This window comes from Salvelinus fontinalis, chromosome 12 (assembly GCF_029448725.1).
Source record: "Salvelinus fontinalis isolate EN_2023a chromosome 12, ASM2944872v1, whole genome shotgun sequence".
NCBI lineage: Eukaryota > Metazoa > Chordata > Actinopteri > Salmoniformes > Salmonidae > Salvelinus > Salvelinus fontinalis.
The window spans coordinates 41,224,894-41,245,345 of NC_074676.1; the positions used below are offsets into that span (position 1 = coordinate 41,224,894).

Below are 20,452 nucleotides of genomic sequence, written 5' to 3' on the forward strand. Positions count from 1 at the left end.
AGGAGACAAACAAGATGAGAAAAACACCATCAGAAGTAGATACACAACTACCCAAAACTTGTACCCTGACCAAGGTTCTGGTTAACTCAAAGTCAAGTCACTTATCTCAGAATGTGGCTTATGAGAACAATGTTCAATCCAATGTATGAGACAAGACTGTGTTCCTGCTTCTCCTTCCAAGATAATAATTATTATTTTAAAAAATTCTCCATGTCGGCTCAGGATTCAAAACAGCTACCTTTCAGTTCCTGGCCCAACGCTCTAACCGCTAGGCTACCTAGCGGGCTATTTCAATCCTAGGGCTATTTCAATCTTACCCTACCAGGTATGGAGTACTGCTGTTCCACTTGATAATGAATTACACCACTAAAATCAGTACCTGATTAGAGGGGAAGAATGGGGGGGGGGAAACAGTGCTGCTGGCTCCGAGGTCCAGATTTGAATTTGAGGGATCTAGGATGGTGTCTTTTAAATCATGGTTCATGAACAGGCCCTAGTGTATTCTAAAAGTGATGGGCGTCTGAGGGTGCCAGGGAATATCGGTAGAGAGAGCGAGGCAGAGATGGGTATTGGGCAGAGAGGATGACAGCAGAAGCTTCTAGCATGCCAAATCGGCATTAGCCCAGGCTGTATGGGCGGCGGAGCATCTGGCTTTCTCTTGGGGGTGCTGCTCTGCCGCTAGCGAGCGTGAGGGCGGCTGACTTGAGTGTGTCAGCATATCGGACTAAAAACACACTGGGGAAGGAAAGACTGGAGCCTTTTCCTCCACATCTGACACCCAAATCTCTCCATTTCAAGAATAGTGTGGGGTGTATAAATGTGGCTGTGGCGTTGGGGGAATATGCATAATAGAGCACGGCGATGGTATTTCTACATTTGCTTCATAAGTAGTGCATTACCTCAGGGTGTCAACACATACATTCTAAGTGATTTCAACAGGTCTCTCTCCATTCTGATTGTTTTATACTGTTCAATTCAACTTCAACCCCCCCCAAAAATGTCAGCATTTAAAAAAAATCAATTTCTGCATTTCCTGCACTCATTTGAGATCATTTCCACATTGCCAATATCGTGCAGCCCTACGTAGTAAACAATCTAGGGCTTATTTTTTTAACCAAATGTGGCAATTGAGATTTAGATCAAAACACTTGTGTGAACTGTTGGAATCATGGAAATAGAATGATAATAATTCTATAGTTAGAGTATATTAGTGGACACTATGAATACAGTGTTTGACATGACAACAAATGAAAATGCCAGGGAAGAGTTAGTGCATTTGGAGTGATGATGGATTCTGCTAAAATGTAACACGTCTCAAGATAAACTGTAGTTAGTTTGTATCCTGTTTAGTGAATGATTACTGTGAGAATTAAATGGAGTTTAGGCCATAAAACGGTGTGTATACTCATTTAGATAGGTTGACCTCATCAGAGAAGAGGAAATTGCCTAGGATCAGAGAGCAGGGTCAGGCCCAGAACAGAAGATGGACGGATTGTGATTCTGACATCTGGCTAAACAAAGCCGGGACCATGGACATTCCACAGGGGAAAGGAAAGAAACTCATTGAGGTCATAAAATGTATAGCTTGGGGTAGTGATGCCTATAAGGGAAGAGTATAACATGTGTTGTGACCTTTCTAAATGTGTGCAGTGCACTCAGCTGACTGTATCCTTGGTATTAAAACACCTGAAACTTCTCTTGAGCTTTGTCTCAATTCCTTATTGCAAAGAGGTTGCAATAGCATTTTTCTTTTTAACAAAAGTATTCAGACCCCTTCACTGTTACCACATTTTGTTATGTTACAGCCCTATTCTAAAATGGATGAAATTACATTGTTTCCTCATCAATTTGCAGACAATACCCCATAAAGAAAAAGCAAAAACAGTTTTCTTGAAATGTTTGCACACGTATGAAAAATAAAACAGAAAAACCTTTACATAAGCATTAAGACCCTTTGCTATGAGACTCGAAATTGAGCTCAGGTGCATCCTGTTTCCACTGATCATCGTCAAGACGTTTTTACAACTTGAGTGGAGTCAACCTGTGGTAAATTCAAATGATTGCACATGGTTTGGAAAGGCACACACCTGTCTATATAAGGACTCTTCCTAGAGCTGGCCGCACAGCCAAACTGAGCAATCAGGGGAGAAGGACCTTGGTCAGGGAGGTGACCAAGAACCCGATGGTCACTCTGAAAGAGCTCTAGAGTCCCTCTGTAGAGATGGGAGAACCTTCCAGAAGGACAACCATCAGGTCTTTCTGGTAGAGCGGCCAGACGGAAGCCACTCCTCAGTAAAAAGCACATGACAGCCCGCTTGGAGTTTGCCAAAAGGCACCTTAAAGGACTCTCAGATCATGAGAAACAAGATTATCTGGTCTGATGAAACCAATATTAAACTCTTTGGCCTGAACGCCAAGTATCAAGTCTGGAGGAAACCAGGCTCCGCTCATCACCTGGCCAATACCATCACTACGGTGAAGCATGGTGGTGGCAGCATCATGTTGTGGGGTTGTTTTTCAGCAGCAGGGACTAGGAGACTTGTTAGGATCAAGGGAAAGATGAACATAGCAAAGTAGAGAGAGATCCTTGATGAAAACCTGCTCCAGAGCACTCAGGACCTCAGACTGGGGTGAAGGTTCACCTTCCAACAGGACAACGAACCTAAGCACACAGCCAAGACAACGCAGGAGTGGCTTCGGGCCAAGTCTCTGAATGTCCTTGAGTGGGCCCAGCCAGAGCCTGGACTTGAACCCGATCGAACATCTCTGGAGAGACCTGAAAATAGTTGTGCAGCGACACTCCCCATACAACCTGACAGGGTTTAAAAGGATTTGCAGAAAAGTAAAGCGTCATACCTTAGAAGACTTGAGGCTGTAATCGCTGCCAAAGGTTCTTCATCAAAGTACTGAGTAAAGGGTCTGAATACTTATGTAAATGTGATATTTCAGTTGTATTTTTAGTACATTTGCAAAAATGACTTAAAACCTGTTTTTGCTCTCTCATTATGTGGTATTGTGTAAGAGTGAGTGAGTACTCAAGTAGCAGATTCAATTATAAAAATGTACGTTACGCTTGAACAAATACCATTATCGAAGGTAAAGTAAAAACCCAAACAGGGCCATGCATCAATACCGGTATATAGTAAAATACGGTATACAGCCCAGCCCTAATGTAAAATACAGTATGACTTAGTGTACTACCCTAGGCTCTAGAGGGTAGGTCAGGGAGACTCACAATCTAACACTAGTTATGCGGTCTCTATCTTTAAGGTTAAGGTGCGAGTTAGATTGTGAGACTCCATGACGTATCCTTCGCTGTCTCTAGAGCCTCTAGAGCACACTGAATGTGTGTGTACATCATATTTAAGATGAATAAAGTTCATTTTTAGTTGAGAGTAATTCACACAATGCTTAGCATATCCACACGTTTTCCCTTTCTGCAACACACATGATTTCCAGTGTTCTGTTTGTGACACTGATGTGTGTTGGTTGATGGTCACGACACTTGATACTGAATGTTATGGGTTGTTCTCATATCATTTGATAGTGATTGACGTCAGTTACTGAAGGCACAAGGACACACTGAATATTATAGTATTGATGACATTATGAACAATGTGATTCTGTAGCAGCTGGCAAAGTCACAGTCTAATGTTTGTACTTCGTACAGGCTGATGTTTAGAGAACATTTGTGTTATGGGATTTTTATGAATAATGACTAAATTATGTATACATTTGACTTAGAATTATAACGAAACAGAATACTACTATGTTACTGTATAGATGTATGAATCTTATTATAATCATATTTGCTGAATATAATGTGTGTAATTTTAATCAAGAATTAAAACAAGGACTGTCTGTTCCTTGTTAGAAACGAATGGAGTTATCAGACAGGCTGGACTGATGTGTTCCTTACAGGACATTCTGTCTCTAACCAGGGAGGGGAGAGACCTTGGGCTGGTTGTAGATTGTTTAACAGGTGGCAGACAATGTAAGAAGGCTGTGAACTGTATTGCCATTGTATCCGAGAGGAGGAGGGACATTTTAAAACCTATGACATCATTATTATTATATAACCTGATGTAAATTGTACTATGGTGAGTACTCTTGAGAATAAACGCTATTGATTGATTGATTGATTGATTTTGAGACTGGTTTCTGTCCATTTTATGCAAATAAGTATCTTACAAATTCTTATGAATGGGCAGAGTGTTTTAATTGAATTGGTTGATGAACATATAGGAATGAAATTCCTTTAACAATTTGGTACTGTCTGACTGGACTATAAAAAGGGGCCGTCTCCAAGAGGCCAGAGACATTTTCTATGCTTCTGTTCTGAAGGTGTCTACTTAAATTGATTGTACTAAAACTGGATTCTTCTTTGATTGATATTATCAACGACCGCTCTTCTTTTTGGTTCCCCTGAAAATACCCGTTACAGCGTCTGAGTCTTCTCCCACATCCGACCAAATTGCTTCTGCTGTGCCATGGTCATAGTGTGTGGTGGAATGATGTGGTTAATATTATCTCACTCACATGTCTCTGTGCTGTCTGTGGGCCTTGGCCTTGGCCCTCCGGTCCTCCTCTTCCTGCAGCTGCTTGGCCAACGCTACGTCCTGCTGCACCAGACGGCTCTTGTGGACGTTGGACGCCAAGTGGCTCTCGACTGCGGGGACAAACACAGCAACAAACACAGCACTCAGAATCAGTACACAGCCAAGGCATGAATCTCTTCTACACTCTCTCACAGGTCATCCGGCCAACCCACAATGCTGAGGAACAAAATGGACGACATCATTCACAACCCTCCAGTTGAATTTGTTTTGGTGCCTTTTAAACCGCAGGTCTCGGATGCAAGTGAGCCGAGAGGGTGTTTATTTGGAACATAAATTTGGATATCCATTTTGACAAGACGAGTAGCATGTTTAGTGTACACTGTGGAGGAGACGAGGGATATAAACACGGACGAGTCGGCCCTGAAGTTACAGAGCCAAGCTCAATGAGTCAGGACATGACAAACTAGCCCAGGTGAAACTTAATGACGAGCTGCCATTCCAAGGCTGGCCCCATTGGATGAGACAGACCAAAGAGCTGGACAGGGAAGGTTCTAAATCCTCGTTGCTGACGCACTCCCAGCTCAAAATAGGTGGAGGAGCATCACTCAAAGCCTTGCTACTCATTCAGCTCCACTGGACTGGTTATTTATCCACTGAAAAGTATCAAATTACGCCACAATTTACTAGAGGCTCCATAAAGTTCCTACACTGAGATAGCGAGACGACAAAAGGGGGGGGGGGGGGGGCAGTGAATCACAGCTATATGAAGGAAACCAATAGGCTGACATATCGATTATAGGACGACGCTGATCGATTGTGCAGTGGGTTTTCGGTGACATCAGCCCTAGTTTATAGGCCTAACGTGGTGGAGAGACATCAGCCCTAGTTTATAGGCCTAACGTGGTGGAGAGACATCAGCCCTAGTTTATAGGCCTAACGTGGTGGAGAGACATCAGCCCTAGTTTATAGGCCTAACGTGGTGGAGAGACATCAGCCCTAGTTTATAGGCCTAACGTGGTGGAGAGACATCAGCCCTAGTTTATAGGCCTAACGTGGTGGAGAGACATCAGCCCTAGTTTATAGGCCTAACGTGGTGGAGAGACATCAGCCCTAGTTTATAGGCCTAACGTGGTGGAGAGACATCAGCCCTAGTTTATAGGCCTAACGTGGTGGAGAGACATCAGCCCTAGTTTATAGGCCTAACGTGGTGGAGAGACATCAGCCCTAGTTTATAGGCCTAACGTGGTGGAGAGACATCAGCCCTAGTTTATAGGCCTAACGTGGTGGAGAGACATCAGCCCTAGTTTATAGGCCTAACGTGGTGGAGAGACATCAGCCCTAGTTTATAGGCCTAACGTGGTGGAGAGACATCAGCCCTAGTTTATAGGCCTAACGTGGTGGAGAGACATCAGCCCTAGTTTATAGGCCTAACGTGGTGGAGAGACATCAGCCCTAGTTTATAGGCCTAACGTGGTGGAGAGACATCAGCCCTAGTTTATAGGCCTAACGTGGTGGAGAGACATCAGCCCTAGTTTATAGGCCTAACGTGGTGGAGAGACATCAGCCCTAGTTTATAGGCCTAACGTGGTGGAGAGACATCAGCCCTAGTTTATAGGCCTAACGTGGTGGAGAGACATCAGCCCTAGTTTATAGGCCTAACGTGGTGGAGAGACATCAGCCCTAGTTTATAGGCCTAACGTGGTGGAGAGACATCAGCCCTAGTTTATAGGCCTAACGTGGTGGAGAGACATCAGCCCTAGTTTATAGGCCTAACGTGGTGGAGAGACATCAGCCCTAGTTTATAGGCCTAACGTGGTGGAGAGACATCAGCCCTAGTTTATAGGCCTAACGTGGTGGAGAGACATCAGCCCTAGTTTATAGGCCTAACGTGGTGGAGAGACATCAGCCCTAGTTTATAGGCCTAACGTGGTGGAGAGACATCAGCCCTAGTTTATAGGCCTAACGTGGTGGAGAGACATCAGCCCTAGTTTATAGGCCTAACGTGGTGGAGAGACATCAGCCCTAGTTTATAGGCCTAACGTGGTGGAGAGACATCAGCCCTAGTTTATAGGCCTAACGTGGTGGAGAGACATCAGCCCTAGTTTATAGGCCTAACGTGGTGGAGAGACATCAGCCCTAGTTTATAGGCCTAACGTGGTGGAGAGACATCAGCCCTAGTTTATAGGCCTAACGTGGTGGAGAGACATCAGCCCTAGTTTATAGGCCTAATGTGGTGGAGAGACATCAGCCCTAGTTTATAGACCTAATGTGGTGGAGAGACATCAGCCCTAGTTTATAGGCCTAATGTGGTGGCAGTTTCCACTGGATTCGTTACGCTATGGCCCTGCTCCAGTCAAGTCTCACCCATCCCCTAGTCAAGAATCAACCAGTGGCAGAGGGCAGTTTCACGAGGACAGCAAATATTTAATATGATTTTTCAATGACAACCTCATCTCTGTAGCCCACACATACAATTATCCCTTAGGTCCCTTAGTCGAGCAGTGAATTTCAACTACAAAGACCAGGGAATGACGTCATTTTAGAGAATTTGGCAGTACGTACATCCAGCCTCACACCACGTGTAACTAAGCCAGCTCAGGACCTCCACATCCGGCTTCTTCACCTGCGGGATCATCTGAGACCAGCCACCTGGACAGCTGATGAAACTGAGGAGTATTTCTGTCTGTAATAAAGCCCTTTTGTGGAGAAAAACTCATTCAGATTGGCTGGGCCTGGCCCCCAAGTGGGTGGGGCTACGCCCTTTCAAAGCCCACCCATGACTATGCCCCGTCCCCAGTCATGTGAAATCCATAGAGTAGGCCCTAATAAACTTATATAAATTCACTGATTTCCTTATATACACCATAACTCAGTAAAATAGTAGAAATAGTTGCATGTTGCATGGATATGTTATTTACACAAGTAAGAGAAAGACCTTTTTATGTCTGGCCTCAGAGGCATGGGCTTTCATCTATTCTGAGTTATGACCTTTTGACCTCAACAGCTAAGGAATACTGGGAGGGAGCCAATTACAGTGAGATGACATATCCGTTATAGAAGGCTTTGAGTGAAACAGTGAAGAGGGGCTTCACAACAACACAGACGGACACAAAGAAACTGATACGGCAAAGATGACATTCATCTAAAAATACTCAAACTAAGCTGGGCGACATATCGAATGAATTTGATTCATTCTAAATGTATATTTTTGCGAGATATTCGAATGCCTATATCGCAAGAGTCAATGTTTTGTTGTTTTCCATTTTTTTGGAGAGTTTAGTTCCTCTTTTTCTCACGTTGTATGTTTGGTCGTCTCCTTCGCTCCTGTCTGCACCTTCCCATTTACCCCAGAGATCTGTATATAATGACGCGATGCACTTCTCCGTCCTAACAAATGGAAGTCGTTGTCCCAAAGGCAGGAAGGCAGACGACTAAGTCCATAGAAACACATTGGCCTTATTTTGGAAAGATTTTAACTTCACCTCTTCCTCTGTGGTTTACACACAACCAAGCCCCTCCCCCTGCCTCTCACTCCAACAAGGTTGAGGTCACATCTTACTACCTGACAAGCGGTTTCAACTTGCTATTTGCATTTGAGGTTTGGTCTAACAGAATCGTTCTTATGGACCAAAACACACAGACATCATTTTACTGTAAATTACATATTTTCTAACGATACCCTTAAGGCTCAACTACTCAAACTTCACACAGAGCAGACACCTCTAAAACGATTATCAATTTACATTGATTCTGGCCCATTAACGCTCAGAGAGTCACATGAGGGTACCACTAGCACCATTTTAAGCACCATTTTAACCAAAGACACTTATACTAGCTGTCTAGTCTGTGTTTTAGAAATGTGCAATACGCATAACACATTTATATATATATATACACTGCTCAAAAAAATAAAGGGAACACTTAAACAACACAATGTAACTCCAAGTCACATTGAAACGTTGAAACCGCTTGTCAGGTAGTAAGATGTGACCTCAACCTTGTTGGAGTGAGAGGCAGGGGGAGGGGCTTGGTTGTGTGCACATTGTGGCCTGCTGGAGGTCATTTTGCAGGGCTCTGGCAGTGCACCTCCTTGCACAAAGGCGGAGGTAGCGGTCCTGCTGCTGTGTTGTTGCCCTCCTACAAACTCCTCCACGTCTCCTGACGTACTGGCCTGTCTCCTGGTAGCGCCTCCATGCTCTGGACACTACGCTGACAGACACAGCAAACCTTTTTGCCACAGCTCGCATTGATGTGCCATCCTGGATGAGCTGCACTACCTGAGCCACTTGTGTGGGTTGTAGACTCCGTCTCATGCTACCACTAGAGTGAAAGCACCGCCAGCATTCAAAAGTGACCAAAACATCAGCCAGGAAGCATAGGAACTGAGAAGTGGTCTGTGGTCACCACCTGCAGAACCATTCCTTTTTTGGGGGTGTCTTACTAATTGCCTATAATTTCCACCTTTTGTCTATTCCATTTGCACAACAGCATGTGACATTTATTGTCAATCAGTGTTGCTTCCTAAGTGGACAGTTTGATTTCACAGAAGTGTGATTGACTTGGAGTAGGCTAACATGCTTTTCAAGCTGTTGGAGACAAACAGAAGGGTATGTTCATAATTAAACTGTTCAACTTTGTTGGCTAGCAAATAGATCTAAGTTAGCTAAACATGAAATATAAAGATTAGCTGGCTAATCACTAGCATGTGGGCTTGAGAGACTGATGAGACGTGTGTTAATGTTCTATAGCATAATGCCTGCTACAACAAGTTAGTCATTATTAGTGATTATAAACTGGGTGGTTCGAGTCCTGAATACTGATTGGCTGACAGCTGTGGTATATCAGACCATACACCACAGGTAAGACAAAACATGTATTTTTACTGCTTGAATTACATTGGTAACCAGATTATAATAGCATTAAGGCTCCTCGAGGGTTTGTGGTATATGGCCAATATACCACGGCTAAAGGCTGTATCCAGGTACTCCACATTGCATCGTGCTTAAGAACAGCCCTTAGCCGTCGTATATTGGCCATATACCACACCCCCTCGTGCCTTATTGCTTAATTATGCATGGTTCTAGTTCCGTTTGTAAAAAGGGCATTTTCATAGACAGACTTGAAAACCAGATCATGGATTATTGCAAAAAATAAAGCAGGTTAAACTATTTTGACCAAACAATTAAATGATTAGTGGGTCTTATGGTTGTGGAAGGCTTAAATTTAGCCTAAGTATAACTTCACAAGCCCTGAATTCATTAGATTATTGCTGACTGTTTGAAATGCAGTGTATTTTACAACAATGCTTATTTAGAGAAAACATTTACCACTATATTTTTGTTGATACGGGTGATGCACAATATATATTGTAATTTTCCCCAAAATAAATATGATTTTTAGGCTATATATCCCTAATTCAAACACGCAATCAATAATTCATGCAGGGATACAAACACCACAGACATACACACAGGTTTCTCAAGGAAAATCATAGAATCTCTAACGTTTCCCTGATGACATCCCCAATCTCTGCTAAGCTGATTGTGCTGGCCTAACGTCCACCCAGACTAGACCAGTCTGACAGAGAGAGACCAGACTGGACTAGTTTGTTGTACTACTGCAGACGGGCATTAATAACGTGATCCAGACACAGTGCGCAAACGCCCGGCCCAGCCCGCTAACAGCCACCACAGAACCAGTATGCCATTGTTGTGGCTGCAGACTAGCAGCTGTGTTCTACAGCTGCTTACTGCCTGCTACCACTGACGCTGAGGTTTAGGGTCAGACATGAGATTTTCAGGGGGAACACGGGACCATTTGTGTTTTCATTACAGACATTTCTAATTCCAAATGCATGGAAAATGTTGATAGTTTGTATTCCCATAAAGAAAGCAAAAAAAGGGTGGTACTTGGAATACTTGACATGAAATAGCCATATGCTGCAAAGAAAGCTCAATGTGTTCGCCTAAAATAGTTAGTACTATTATAGATAATGAGACGTAAAGGAGACTTCGATGGAGGAGGTTTACTGTGCACAAAGCGGACTGTCTGCATCCAGAGGCCGCTGCTTTGGGAACAGCCAAGACGACCTGAAACCATTAGTGATGGGAGCATTAAGCAGATTCCAGGTCATCCTCAGGTGTGGTAGTATACTTACTCTCCTGCTCCTGGAGGTTATGGGCCAGGCAGTGGTCCTCCAGAACAGCAAAATCCCGAACAACTGTAGACAGAGAGACAGGAAGTTACTTCAAAATGAAAGTTTGTAATGAAAATAGGCAATACTACTCCACACTTGGGAAGTTGTCTGCTGTTGCGATATTATGTCTGTGTTAAAGTTGTCTGTGTTGGGGCGATATGGCTGAAGTTCTTATGGAAACACAGACCAAAAGGCTTTTTGAGAAGCTGTTTTTTTGGTTGGTACTGTATGAACTCAGCTTGATAACCATTGTTCCATGTTCCGAGACATTGTGTACACCACCTACACATGATGTTCTACTACAGCACTGATAACAGATACGTCCTGATCAAGGGCAGGAAATGAACTAAAGCACCAAAGACTAAACGAGGCTTTTGTGACCCTAATAACAAAAGCGCCACCAATTTAACCTTGACGGCTAATCTTACACTTTGCACCTGTGGCAGCTATTGGGGCTGAACTACAGCATCAATTGGAGAAATGGCAAGGCAGTTGTAACAGACAGAACATCAGGCCCACAGAGGGGAAGCCCGTGACCTGCTTTGTGGTCAAAAGGACGACTGCTGCACTAACAAGCCGTCTCTGATGCCTGTTCAGAGATCTAGAAGACGAAAGGAGAAGCTGAACCTGCCCTTGTCTGAAGTAGGTGCCCTAAAAGAAGAGCCTATATTTAATCGCTCTGTAAATAAAGAGAAAAGCATTAACTGAAAGTGGGGTTGAGCAAGAGACCCTGTTCTTTCATGGTGAAATCATCTGGGCTTAATAAAGATTGATGATTTTGTTCTGTTGGCAGAAGCAAGTTTTTTTTCTCTCCAACAAATCAATAGATTTGCTCATTTCAAATTAGGCTAGGCCACATCGCTTTCTAGACTGGGTATAGGCCTACCTAAACCAAGCCTAAGCATGCTGTGGTAAATCTAAAAAGATTTTTAATGTAGAAAAACAAACTGCCAGTAATAAGTTATTAAGTCTTATAAGAACTTAAGTCCCAGCTTCCAAGGCACGACAGCATGGCAGTGTTTGTTATAATGAGCCTTCTCAGATGTCACTCAGTCAGAAAAGTAAAGCTCTTTATTTGTTGTCTCTGGGATATGTTAGGCCACTTCTGAAATCACATGAACTTTTGCTGAGGACGTGGAAACCTTTTAATTAGTTTATGGGGAAGAGGACTGAGACAGCAGCTTCCAAACAGGCAGCACAACACTGTCAAAAAGCATTCAGACTGCCAGACGGAGGCAAAGCAGTTGTGAAGATGCGAAGTGGCAAAGTGCCATAGCTTAAGACAAATCAGAACAAGAACAATCACAGGAGCAGAAATTCCAGACAGAAGAAAGGAACTCATGGAAGGAATCTGAAAGTCTGTCTGAGATGATGGACGTCTCTGACAAGGAGCATTGTAGGTTTCCCCTCGGGCATCACTTGAAGGAGAATTAACCCGCCAGTCATCATGCAAGCTAGCGTTATCAGTAGTGCTGATGCGATATTCATATGATAACCAGCACTATTAGCATAATCTTTATAATTTAAGGGGATCAACCAGATTCCATAGGAAAACCCTAATCTAGGGTTGGGACAATTACCGTATTAGTGACGGTTATGGATGAAGACACTCGTGAAAATATAATAACCTCCATAACCGTAAAAATAAATAAAAGGTGACTGAAGACGAGAGGGCATTCGTGTGGTTGAGTCTGTTTCTTCGATAACATGGACTCTTAAAGGTGAAATATGTAAAAATCGCTCCGCCATTTCCTGGTTGTTAAAATTCTAATACTTTGCCTAATTTCAGTTTATGTTACTAAACAAGCAATAGCCTATAGAATATAAACTGCTGTGAAATATATTTTCAATAACCAAAAAATATTGTATTTTCAGCTGTTTAGAAGCTGGTGTACAAAACCGAAAGTAAGAGACGCAAAAACAAAGTTCTAGTGCGTTTCACATCAACCTGTATGCACCACAACCCATCTCCATCAGTTCACACCCAACAAGAAAAGGATTATTCCAAAAGACATGCTAATGTCTTTTTGCATTTAACTCCATCAGTCCAATAAAGCATAGAAACTTGGATAGAGCCCTGCTGCCGTAGGGGCTGTTTTCATCGTAGGGGCTGTGAACATTCTCAAGGTGAGCAACACAGGCATTATTTGCTGATGAACATTCAAAATGGTTTCTGTTTCATAGGCTGGGTAAACTGTACTTAAAACCTCTACAGAGTACCTAACCCGGATCCGGGAGCACCCCCCCCCCCCCCACACACTGATTAGCATCGCTAGCATAGCGTCACAATTAAATAGTAGCATCTAAATATCATTAAATCACAAGTCCAAGACACCCAATGAAAGACACAGATCTTGTGAATAAAACCACCATTTCAGATTTTTTAAATGTTTTACAGGGAAGACAAAATATGTAAATCTATTAGCTAAACACGTTAGCAAAAGACACCATTTTCTTACTCCAACAGTTTCTTACTCCATCAGGTGCTATCACCAATTCGGCTAAACTAAGATATTGATAGCCACAAACCAACAAACAAATTTATAAGATGACAGTCTGATAACATATTTATGGTATAGCATAGTTTTTTTTTTTAAATGTGCATTTTTCAGGTATAAATCACAGTTCTACATTGCAGCTGCAATCTGATATAGTGCTGATGCAGCTAGAACAATTACAGAGACCAACGTTATATAACTAATTACTTGTCTTAAAACATTTCAGAAAAAATACACAGCGTACAGACATTGAAAGCCCAACATCTGGTGAATCCAAACAATATTTCAGATTTTTTAAATGTTTTATAGCGAAAACAAAATGTATCGCTAAATTAGCATAACCAGGCCAGCCAGAACCGGCTGGACGCGCCCGACCAGTTCACATGCACGACAGATATATGAAATAACATCGTAAATTGGGTCTTACTATTGCTGGTCTTTCATCAGAATGTTGATCAAGGTGTCCTTAGTCCTGATGAGTCGTTCAATCCATTCACAATGGCAACCTCCCCTCTTCATTTAGCCTGGGTACTGGTCGACTGGCACGGTCCATGTCCAAAGTTAAAAAACTCAAAGAACGGAACACGGCAAAACTCCCGAAAAAATTATAATAATCTGATTAAACTATATTGAAAAAACATACATTACGGTGATATGGTCACATGTATCAAACAAACTTCGACACGGAGATAGTTTTCATCCGTAACGTCAGCATAACAAAAGACAATGGCACCTCTGAAAACGCGCATCTCAGAAACCGGAAGTTGTCGGTCACGCTAAAGAAATAGGTCTTATTTCACGCCAGTACAAGATAAACAAAAAATTTCTCCTCTGACGTCTTCCAGACACCCAGAGGAAGAAGAAGGAAGTGTGTTTCGGGTCATAGGTCGCGTGACCATATATAGGCAGAGCTTTGAAGCGAGCATACACATCTTGCAATCTTCTTCTGGCTCAGGGAAAGTGCTGTGAAATGACCTGTGTTTGACTCAGAGACAAAATTGGAACGGTTTTAGAAACCATAGCTTGTTTTCTATCCAATGGCATATGGTTATATGCATATAGTAACAGCAATAATTGAATAAGAGGCAGTTTAATCTGTAGAGGCAATTATGCTAATGCGAAACAGCACCCCCTGTATTCTCAAGAAGTTAAACCTCTTCTGTTTAACTGGAATGGAATCATTCTGGAAATGCTATTAAGGGACTTTCCTATTACTGTCACAACTGTGGTGAACATCTTTGAGGAGGATACAAAAAAGCAGTGATTATAAATATGTAATTAACCATGTACCTCTCTGTTACTGGCAGTGCGTGGCTAACGTCTGGACTAATTTGACTACCAAGGCAGATGTTTCTTTCAAATAATATCCAAATAGCCCTACCAATCTCAGGGACATAACCTAAAGATGGGCCTATGTCAACTTGGTTATTCCACTGACCATTTAGGCCTTCATTTGACTAGTTCTCCTCCCCCTCTCTCTGCTAGCGAGCCTGCCACAGTTCAACCTCACACAGCAAGGCAAGCCACAATCTGTTCTCAGAGATGACCTCATCCATATCATACATAATTAATGACAAAAGCAGCAGTCCACAAACTGTGCAGCAGTATTTCTCAAATCACTGTGTGTCAGCTGCTGTAGTGCCATGTGAAGACAACCCAGAGCCCCTATGATTAATGGACAGCCCCATAATGAATCAAACTCCCCTGACACATGTCACTGCTGGGCAGGGGAGGGATGAGCTGCAGCTCCACTGGGGTTAATAGATAGAGAATGGGCAGAACGGGAAGAGGGTAGATAGACGGATGTGTCATAGTGAGAGAGGATGAATTAGGTCCCATTCCATAAAACCCCCACCCCAGACAGGCTCACATAAACGTTGATTAACACTGACCACATTTCAACCTTATGCTTAATCTCTTAATTAAAAAAACCCCCAGGAGATTCAATCTAGCACTGACCTAACCTACTGAACATTGTTACTTCTCCATTAAAATGTGCCTCAATGTTTCAATGCATGGCCCTCTACTGTACCGTGCATGGATCACAGACAAAGAGCAATGCAAAAGTCTGTCTACCATGAAACGTGCTGAGGTTGCACATCTAGGAACAGGCCTAGATCAGGCCTGGAAGAAATAACCCACACTGTTTCATCCAAAAGTTAACTGAGGCTGGCAATAAATTCTTATTTTCCCTGTGAATATAAATCTTTTTGTAATTTCGAAGCAGGAATAAATGACTAGATGGTGGAACCATCTCAAACAAACATGTGTATCACTTGGATGGTTCCCTGGAGACAGCCGTGGAGCAGTGGAAAGGCACGTTCTCCCATCATGCTCTCTTCCAGACCTGCTTGTCAAACATTCCATGGAGTTGGACCAGAGCAGCTGTTTCCCAATCTCAGGAAGAGATAGTCTGCGCCACATCCCCAACCCGAGCAGATTGAAAGCATACACAAGAACAGGATATTTGTAGGAGATATCCAAACAAGGGGATTGTTTTAAGTGTGTTATGGTCTGTCTGTAGTGTCCACTCATATCTCAACAGCTGTTATGAGCTATTGTTTTGGAGACGGGAGTTAGGGCTCACCAATTCCCACCACTCTTCAAATTCTGAATAACATTTTGTTGCAGCCCAGAACTAGGCCATTGAGGAAACGTTGAGTAAAGGAAATTCGTTTGGGAATGTTTTGCACACTTACATGACATATTTTTTCAACACATTGCTAGGTGGGACAACATAGCACGGTCCACCAATCTGTGCATTCATCTGTCAGGGGAACACGGAGTGTGTGCTCAGAACAGGTGGTGAGAAACGTTACAAAACCATGCTCTGATGTTGCCCACAGCATCTTAGATGTCCAGACCGTATCCTGGAGAGATTGAGTGACAGCATCTGGCTCAACCACCTGAATGCCATTGAATACAATAACTAGCTAGCCAGGGTAAAAGCAGACAGTTTGCAGTAAAAGTCGAAAATCCATTGCCACCTCTGCTGACCAGAGATAGCTAACTTACACGTTAGCTGCCAGACAGTTAACTCGCACAATCATTCTAAATTCCAGAAACACGTGTGAATTTATTTGTCCCCAGTTAACGTGAGTTAACTAGCAAAACCATGAAAGACAGATACCTAACGGTGACCCGTGTAACGTTAGCTATTTGACAAAACAAACATAGATTAAGCATATATGATGCAGGTACTTGACACCCGTCAGACAGGTGTAAACAATCGAGGCTAGCTCTAGCTACAGTTTATCTATCGTGCTGCTAAGTAGCTAGCTAGCAAACGTTACCTTCTTTTACTCCAGGCAGTTTGTTCTGGTCGATGCTAAATTCAGCCATGTTGTCAGCAAGGTGTCAAAGCCGTTCACGTTGAATGACGCTTCCACGATTTCCCGAAGGGTACAGTACCGGAATCTGATTTATTGTTTTTTTGTCATAAACCCAATTGATGATTCCCATACTAGTACGGGTGTCCCTTTGATTAGTTTCGGTAGCTAGCTAACCACCTCTAAACCTCCCGTCGCCAGTCCGATTCTTGTGGGTATCTCTCTCACAGACCCTCCCTCTTCTTCCTCCTCCTTTGCAGCTGTGGATTTCATTAGCTAGCTTGCTGGCTTGCTTCAAGGCCAGCTACGGGATGCAGGGCGGGTCATATAATTCACTTTTGAATATGTGACGAATGAAAGAGGTTAGAGGAGATTAGGCTATTTATCTATGTAAAAACAAAAGAGAAAATGAAGGTGTAATATCAACATAAAAAAATGTCCTTATTTGCACACGTCATAGTTGTAATCACTTGGGTTTTCACCAAACAATACATAATGAATGAGATTGTTCTCAAAATTGTCAATAACTATCTCCAGTCCAGCAAATTGCATTTCAATCAGTTTTCAAAAATAATTGTTTGATTTAAATCTTCACTGGGGAAAACACAAGCACGGTTTCTGATAGCACATGTCACAAAATTCCTTTCTGCATGGATGTCGGTTGCTTCCCCTGTTAAATGCAGGACCAAATTACACAAGAATAACAATTATCAAAGCATTCTCACAAGTTACAGTGTGTGAGAATGATTGTGACAGATGAGGCCAATTGTTTTAGTTTATTGGAAGTTCAATCAATTGTGCTATTACCAGATAACCGTAATGCACCACCATAGCATAAAGCTAATGGTCTTTGAGTGTTCCTTGTTTTTATTTAATTTAATGAACCTTTATTTTGACAGAGTCATGCTGAGACCAAGGTCTCTTTTACAGAAGTGCTCTTTCAATACAAATAATATACATATCAATACACTATGAAAAGCAAAACAGAGATGCAAAACACAATCAGAGAAAACAAACACATTTAAAGTAAAAAGGTCCTCAATCAGCCGTCTGAATTGCCCTAAAGCAGTGGTTCCCAAACCTTTTCATAGTCCTGTACCCCTTCAAACATTCAACCTCCAGCTACGTACCCCCTCTAGCACCAGGGTCAGTGCACTCTCAAATGTTGTTTTTTGCCATCATTGTACGCCTGCCACACAACACTATACGATACATTTATTAAACATAAGAATGAGTAAGAAAAGAAAGAAAACGTCTTTCAAGCTGTCAGGCATTCCCTTGGCAGCAAGAGCCTCTCGGTGGATGCTGCAGTGTACCCAAGTGGCATCGGGAGCAACTGCTTGCACGCGCGTTACCACGCCACTATGTCTCCCTTTCATGGCTTTTGCGCCATCAGTACAGATCCAACACATCTTGACCACCAAAGTCCATTTGATGTCACAAAGTTGTCCAGTACTTTAAAAATATCCTCTCCTGTTGTCCTGGTTTCCAGTGGTTTGCAGAAGAGGATGTCTTCCTTAATTGACCACCCATAAACATAACGGACATATACCAGGAGCTGTGCCAGGCCCTCCACTTCTGTTGACTCATCCAGCTGTAACTCATAGAATTCAATGTCTTGTATCCAAAGCAGTAACTGTTTCAAAACATATCCTGCCATGTCACTGATGCGTCGTGAAACAGTGTTGTTTGATGAAGTTTTTGTCTGTATAGTTTTTTTGGTCTTATCCCCCAGCATTGTCTCAGCCATATCCGCAGCAGCAGGAAGAATAAAGTACTCCACAAGAGTATGGGGCTTGCATGTCCTAGCCACTCGGTAGCTCACCATATAAGACACTTCTAGCCCCTTCTTATTAATGCTATCTGTTGCTTTTATACATGTCTTACTACTCGAAAGTCATCTTAATTATCGCTCAAAAAACTCTAGTGGCTTATTTTTCAAATGGGCATGTTTTGTTTCTACGTATCTGCGCAAGAGTGAAGGTTTAATCGAGTTGTGAGATAGTACTTTTGCACATATAACACACTGTGGCTGAGGAAAGGCACTACTCCCAATATAAGTGAACCCCAAACTAATGTAATTCTCATCATATTTGCGCCTCTTCGATGGTCCAACGTCCCTGTCTGATGTCTTTCCCGGGTAAGGGGGCAGTAGCTCTTCGGCTGCATCAGATTCACAACTGTCAGTGTCCATGCTAGCTGGGCTAACAACAAATGTAGAATTACTGATGCTAGCATTGGATGTGCTCGTGTAAGCAGAACAACTTGTGTCATCAACAGGTGCCGGTGTAGTACTGCTGGTAGTAGCAGTACGACCAGTAGAGCTGGTATATGTCACTATGGACGCGGGCCTAACTTTTTTTAACCATTTATCAATTTTCGCGCAAACGGAATGAGCAGCAGCTACGTTTGGCTACATACAGACCGTTAGTGGAATTTCCGGGAGAGAGTAACGGTTAATGTGATTGGATGTTAATTATTTGACTAGGCTACCTGTATTTGACATTGTGTTGTTATTTCGCTGAACACAAGATGGTTTAATTTAATTTTTGTCGGTGAAACGAGGCTACTCAGAAGAGAAAAAAACTCACCCAAATGTATAGCCCCGTTGGAAAGTAAAAATGGACTGTTTGAAAATGTGAAGAATTTATATTTATTTTTTAAATGTGAATCCAATTTTTGTTTAGCGTACCTCCGACTGCATTGCAGCAAATCATCACATTTCAGAGTCTGAGATTATTCCACAAGTAAGGTGCAAAAAAACAAAAAGCTGATTTACCTAAATCATAGGAGATGGAACAGATCTCCAGAGTTAGCCATCCCTGAGACCGGGTCTGGTAACTCGTACATCTGCAGGTTAACTATGAAGTACGGTGAAAGTTTGTGCAAGGCTTTCTAAACCATAAGACCACAATGCATCAATCTATGAGACTTTAAAGCGGGCCAGCCTACTTTCTGATACAGAATGTAGTGATGTGCACTGAACCTGTCGCCCGTAATAAAGCGTAGTGCGCTATGATAAACTGCTTCCAATAGCTTCAATACAGTAACAGCTGTATTCAATACAGTAATAGCTGCATTCAAAACAGTAGCAGCTGCATTCTTATAGACGATATAACCTTAATAAATAACCAGAATGAATGTTGACTGAATAACTTGTTTTCTGCTATTTAATGAAAGGTATGACCTATTCCTATAAAAGAAGCACATTTTAAATTCTTAAGTTCTTAACTAGCTCATAAATATGTTTTTTGAAAGATAGCTTTCCGTCAATCCAGATGCCCAGATATTTATAAGCAGGGACACGATCAATGTGGGCACCATCCAATGTACATGTGCCAAAATCATCAGATACATTTAAAGTGTTTTGGAAAATGACATATATACTTGTTTTTTACCTGCATTAAGTACAAATTTCAGTTCAACAAAGGCTTTCTGCAAAACATTAAAGACCCCGAAAGAGCTTGGTCAAACGTGGGAGCAATAGTATACATAACAGTATCCAATGCATACAGGTGTATGTACATTTATCAAATTAGTTACTGCTCCTCCTCCTCCTACTGCATACTCACAGCAATCTTACATGAATCATGTTACTGATCCTCCTGCACACTCACAGCCACCTTAGATAAATCATGTTACTGATCCTCCTGCACACTCACAGCCATCTTAGAGGAGTCATGTTACTGATCCTCCTGCACACTCACAGCCATCTTAGAGGAGTCATGTTACTGCTCCTCCTGCACACTCACAGCCATCTTAGAGGAGTCATGTTACTGCTCCTCCTGCTCACACACAGCCACCTTAGAGGAGGCATGTTACTGCTCCTCCTGCTCACACACAGCCACCTTAGAGGAGTCATGTTACTGA

The 20,452-nt window shown here is 42.5% G+C and overlaps 1 protein-coding gene across 3 annotated transcripts in view; it reads right to left on the bottom strand.

The window, feature by feature from the left end:
* Positions 1-16,970, bottom strand: part of LOC129867424 (coiled-coil domain-containing protein 50-like) — a 31,093-nt gene extending 14,123 nt beyond the window's left edge. The window contains exons 1-3 of one of the 3 annotated variants that reach the window (XM_055940814.1): positions 16,547-16,962; positions 10,717-10,779; positions 4,540-4,669 (exon numbers count right to left, since the gene is read on the bottom strand). In XM_055940814.1, coding sequence (XP_055796789.1) covers positions 4,540-4,669; positions 10,717-10,779; positions 16,547-16,595 — 242 coding nt within the window. In that variant the 5' untranslated portion in view covers positions 16,596-16,962. Of the gene's footprint in view, positions 1-4,539; positions 4,670-10,716; positions 10,780-16,546 lie in introns of all 3 variants that reach the window. The other 2 variants (XM_055940816.1, XM_055940815.1) reach the window with 2 other exon arrangements.
* Between the last annotated feature and the right edge of the window lie 3,482 nt (positions 16,971-20,452).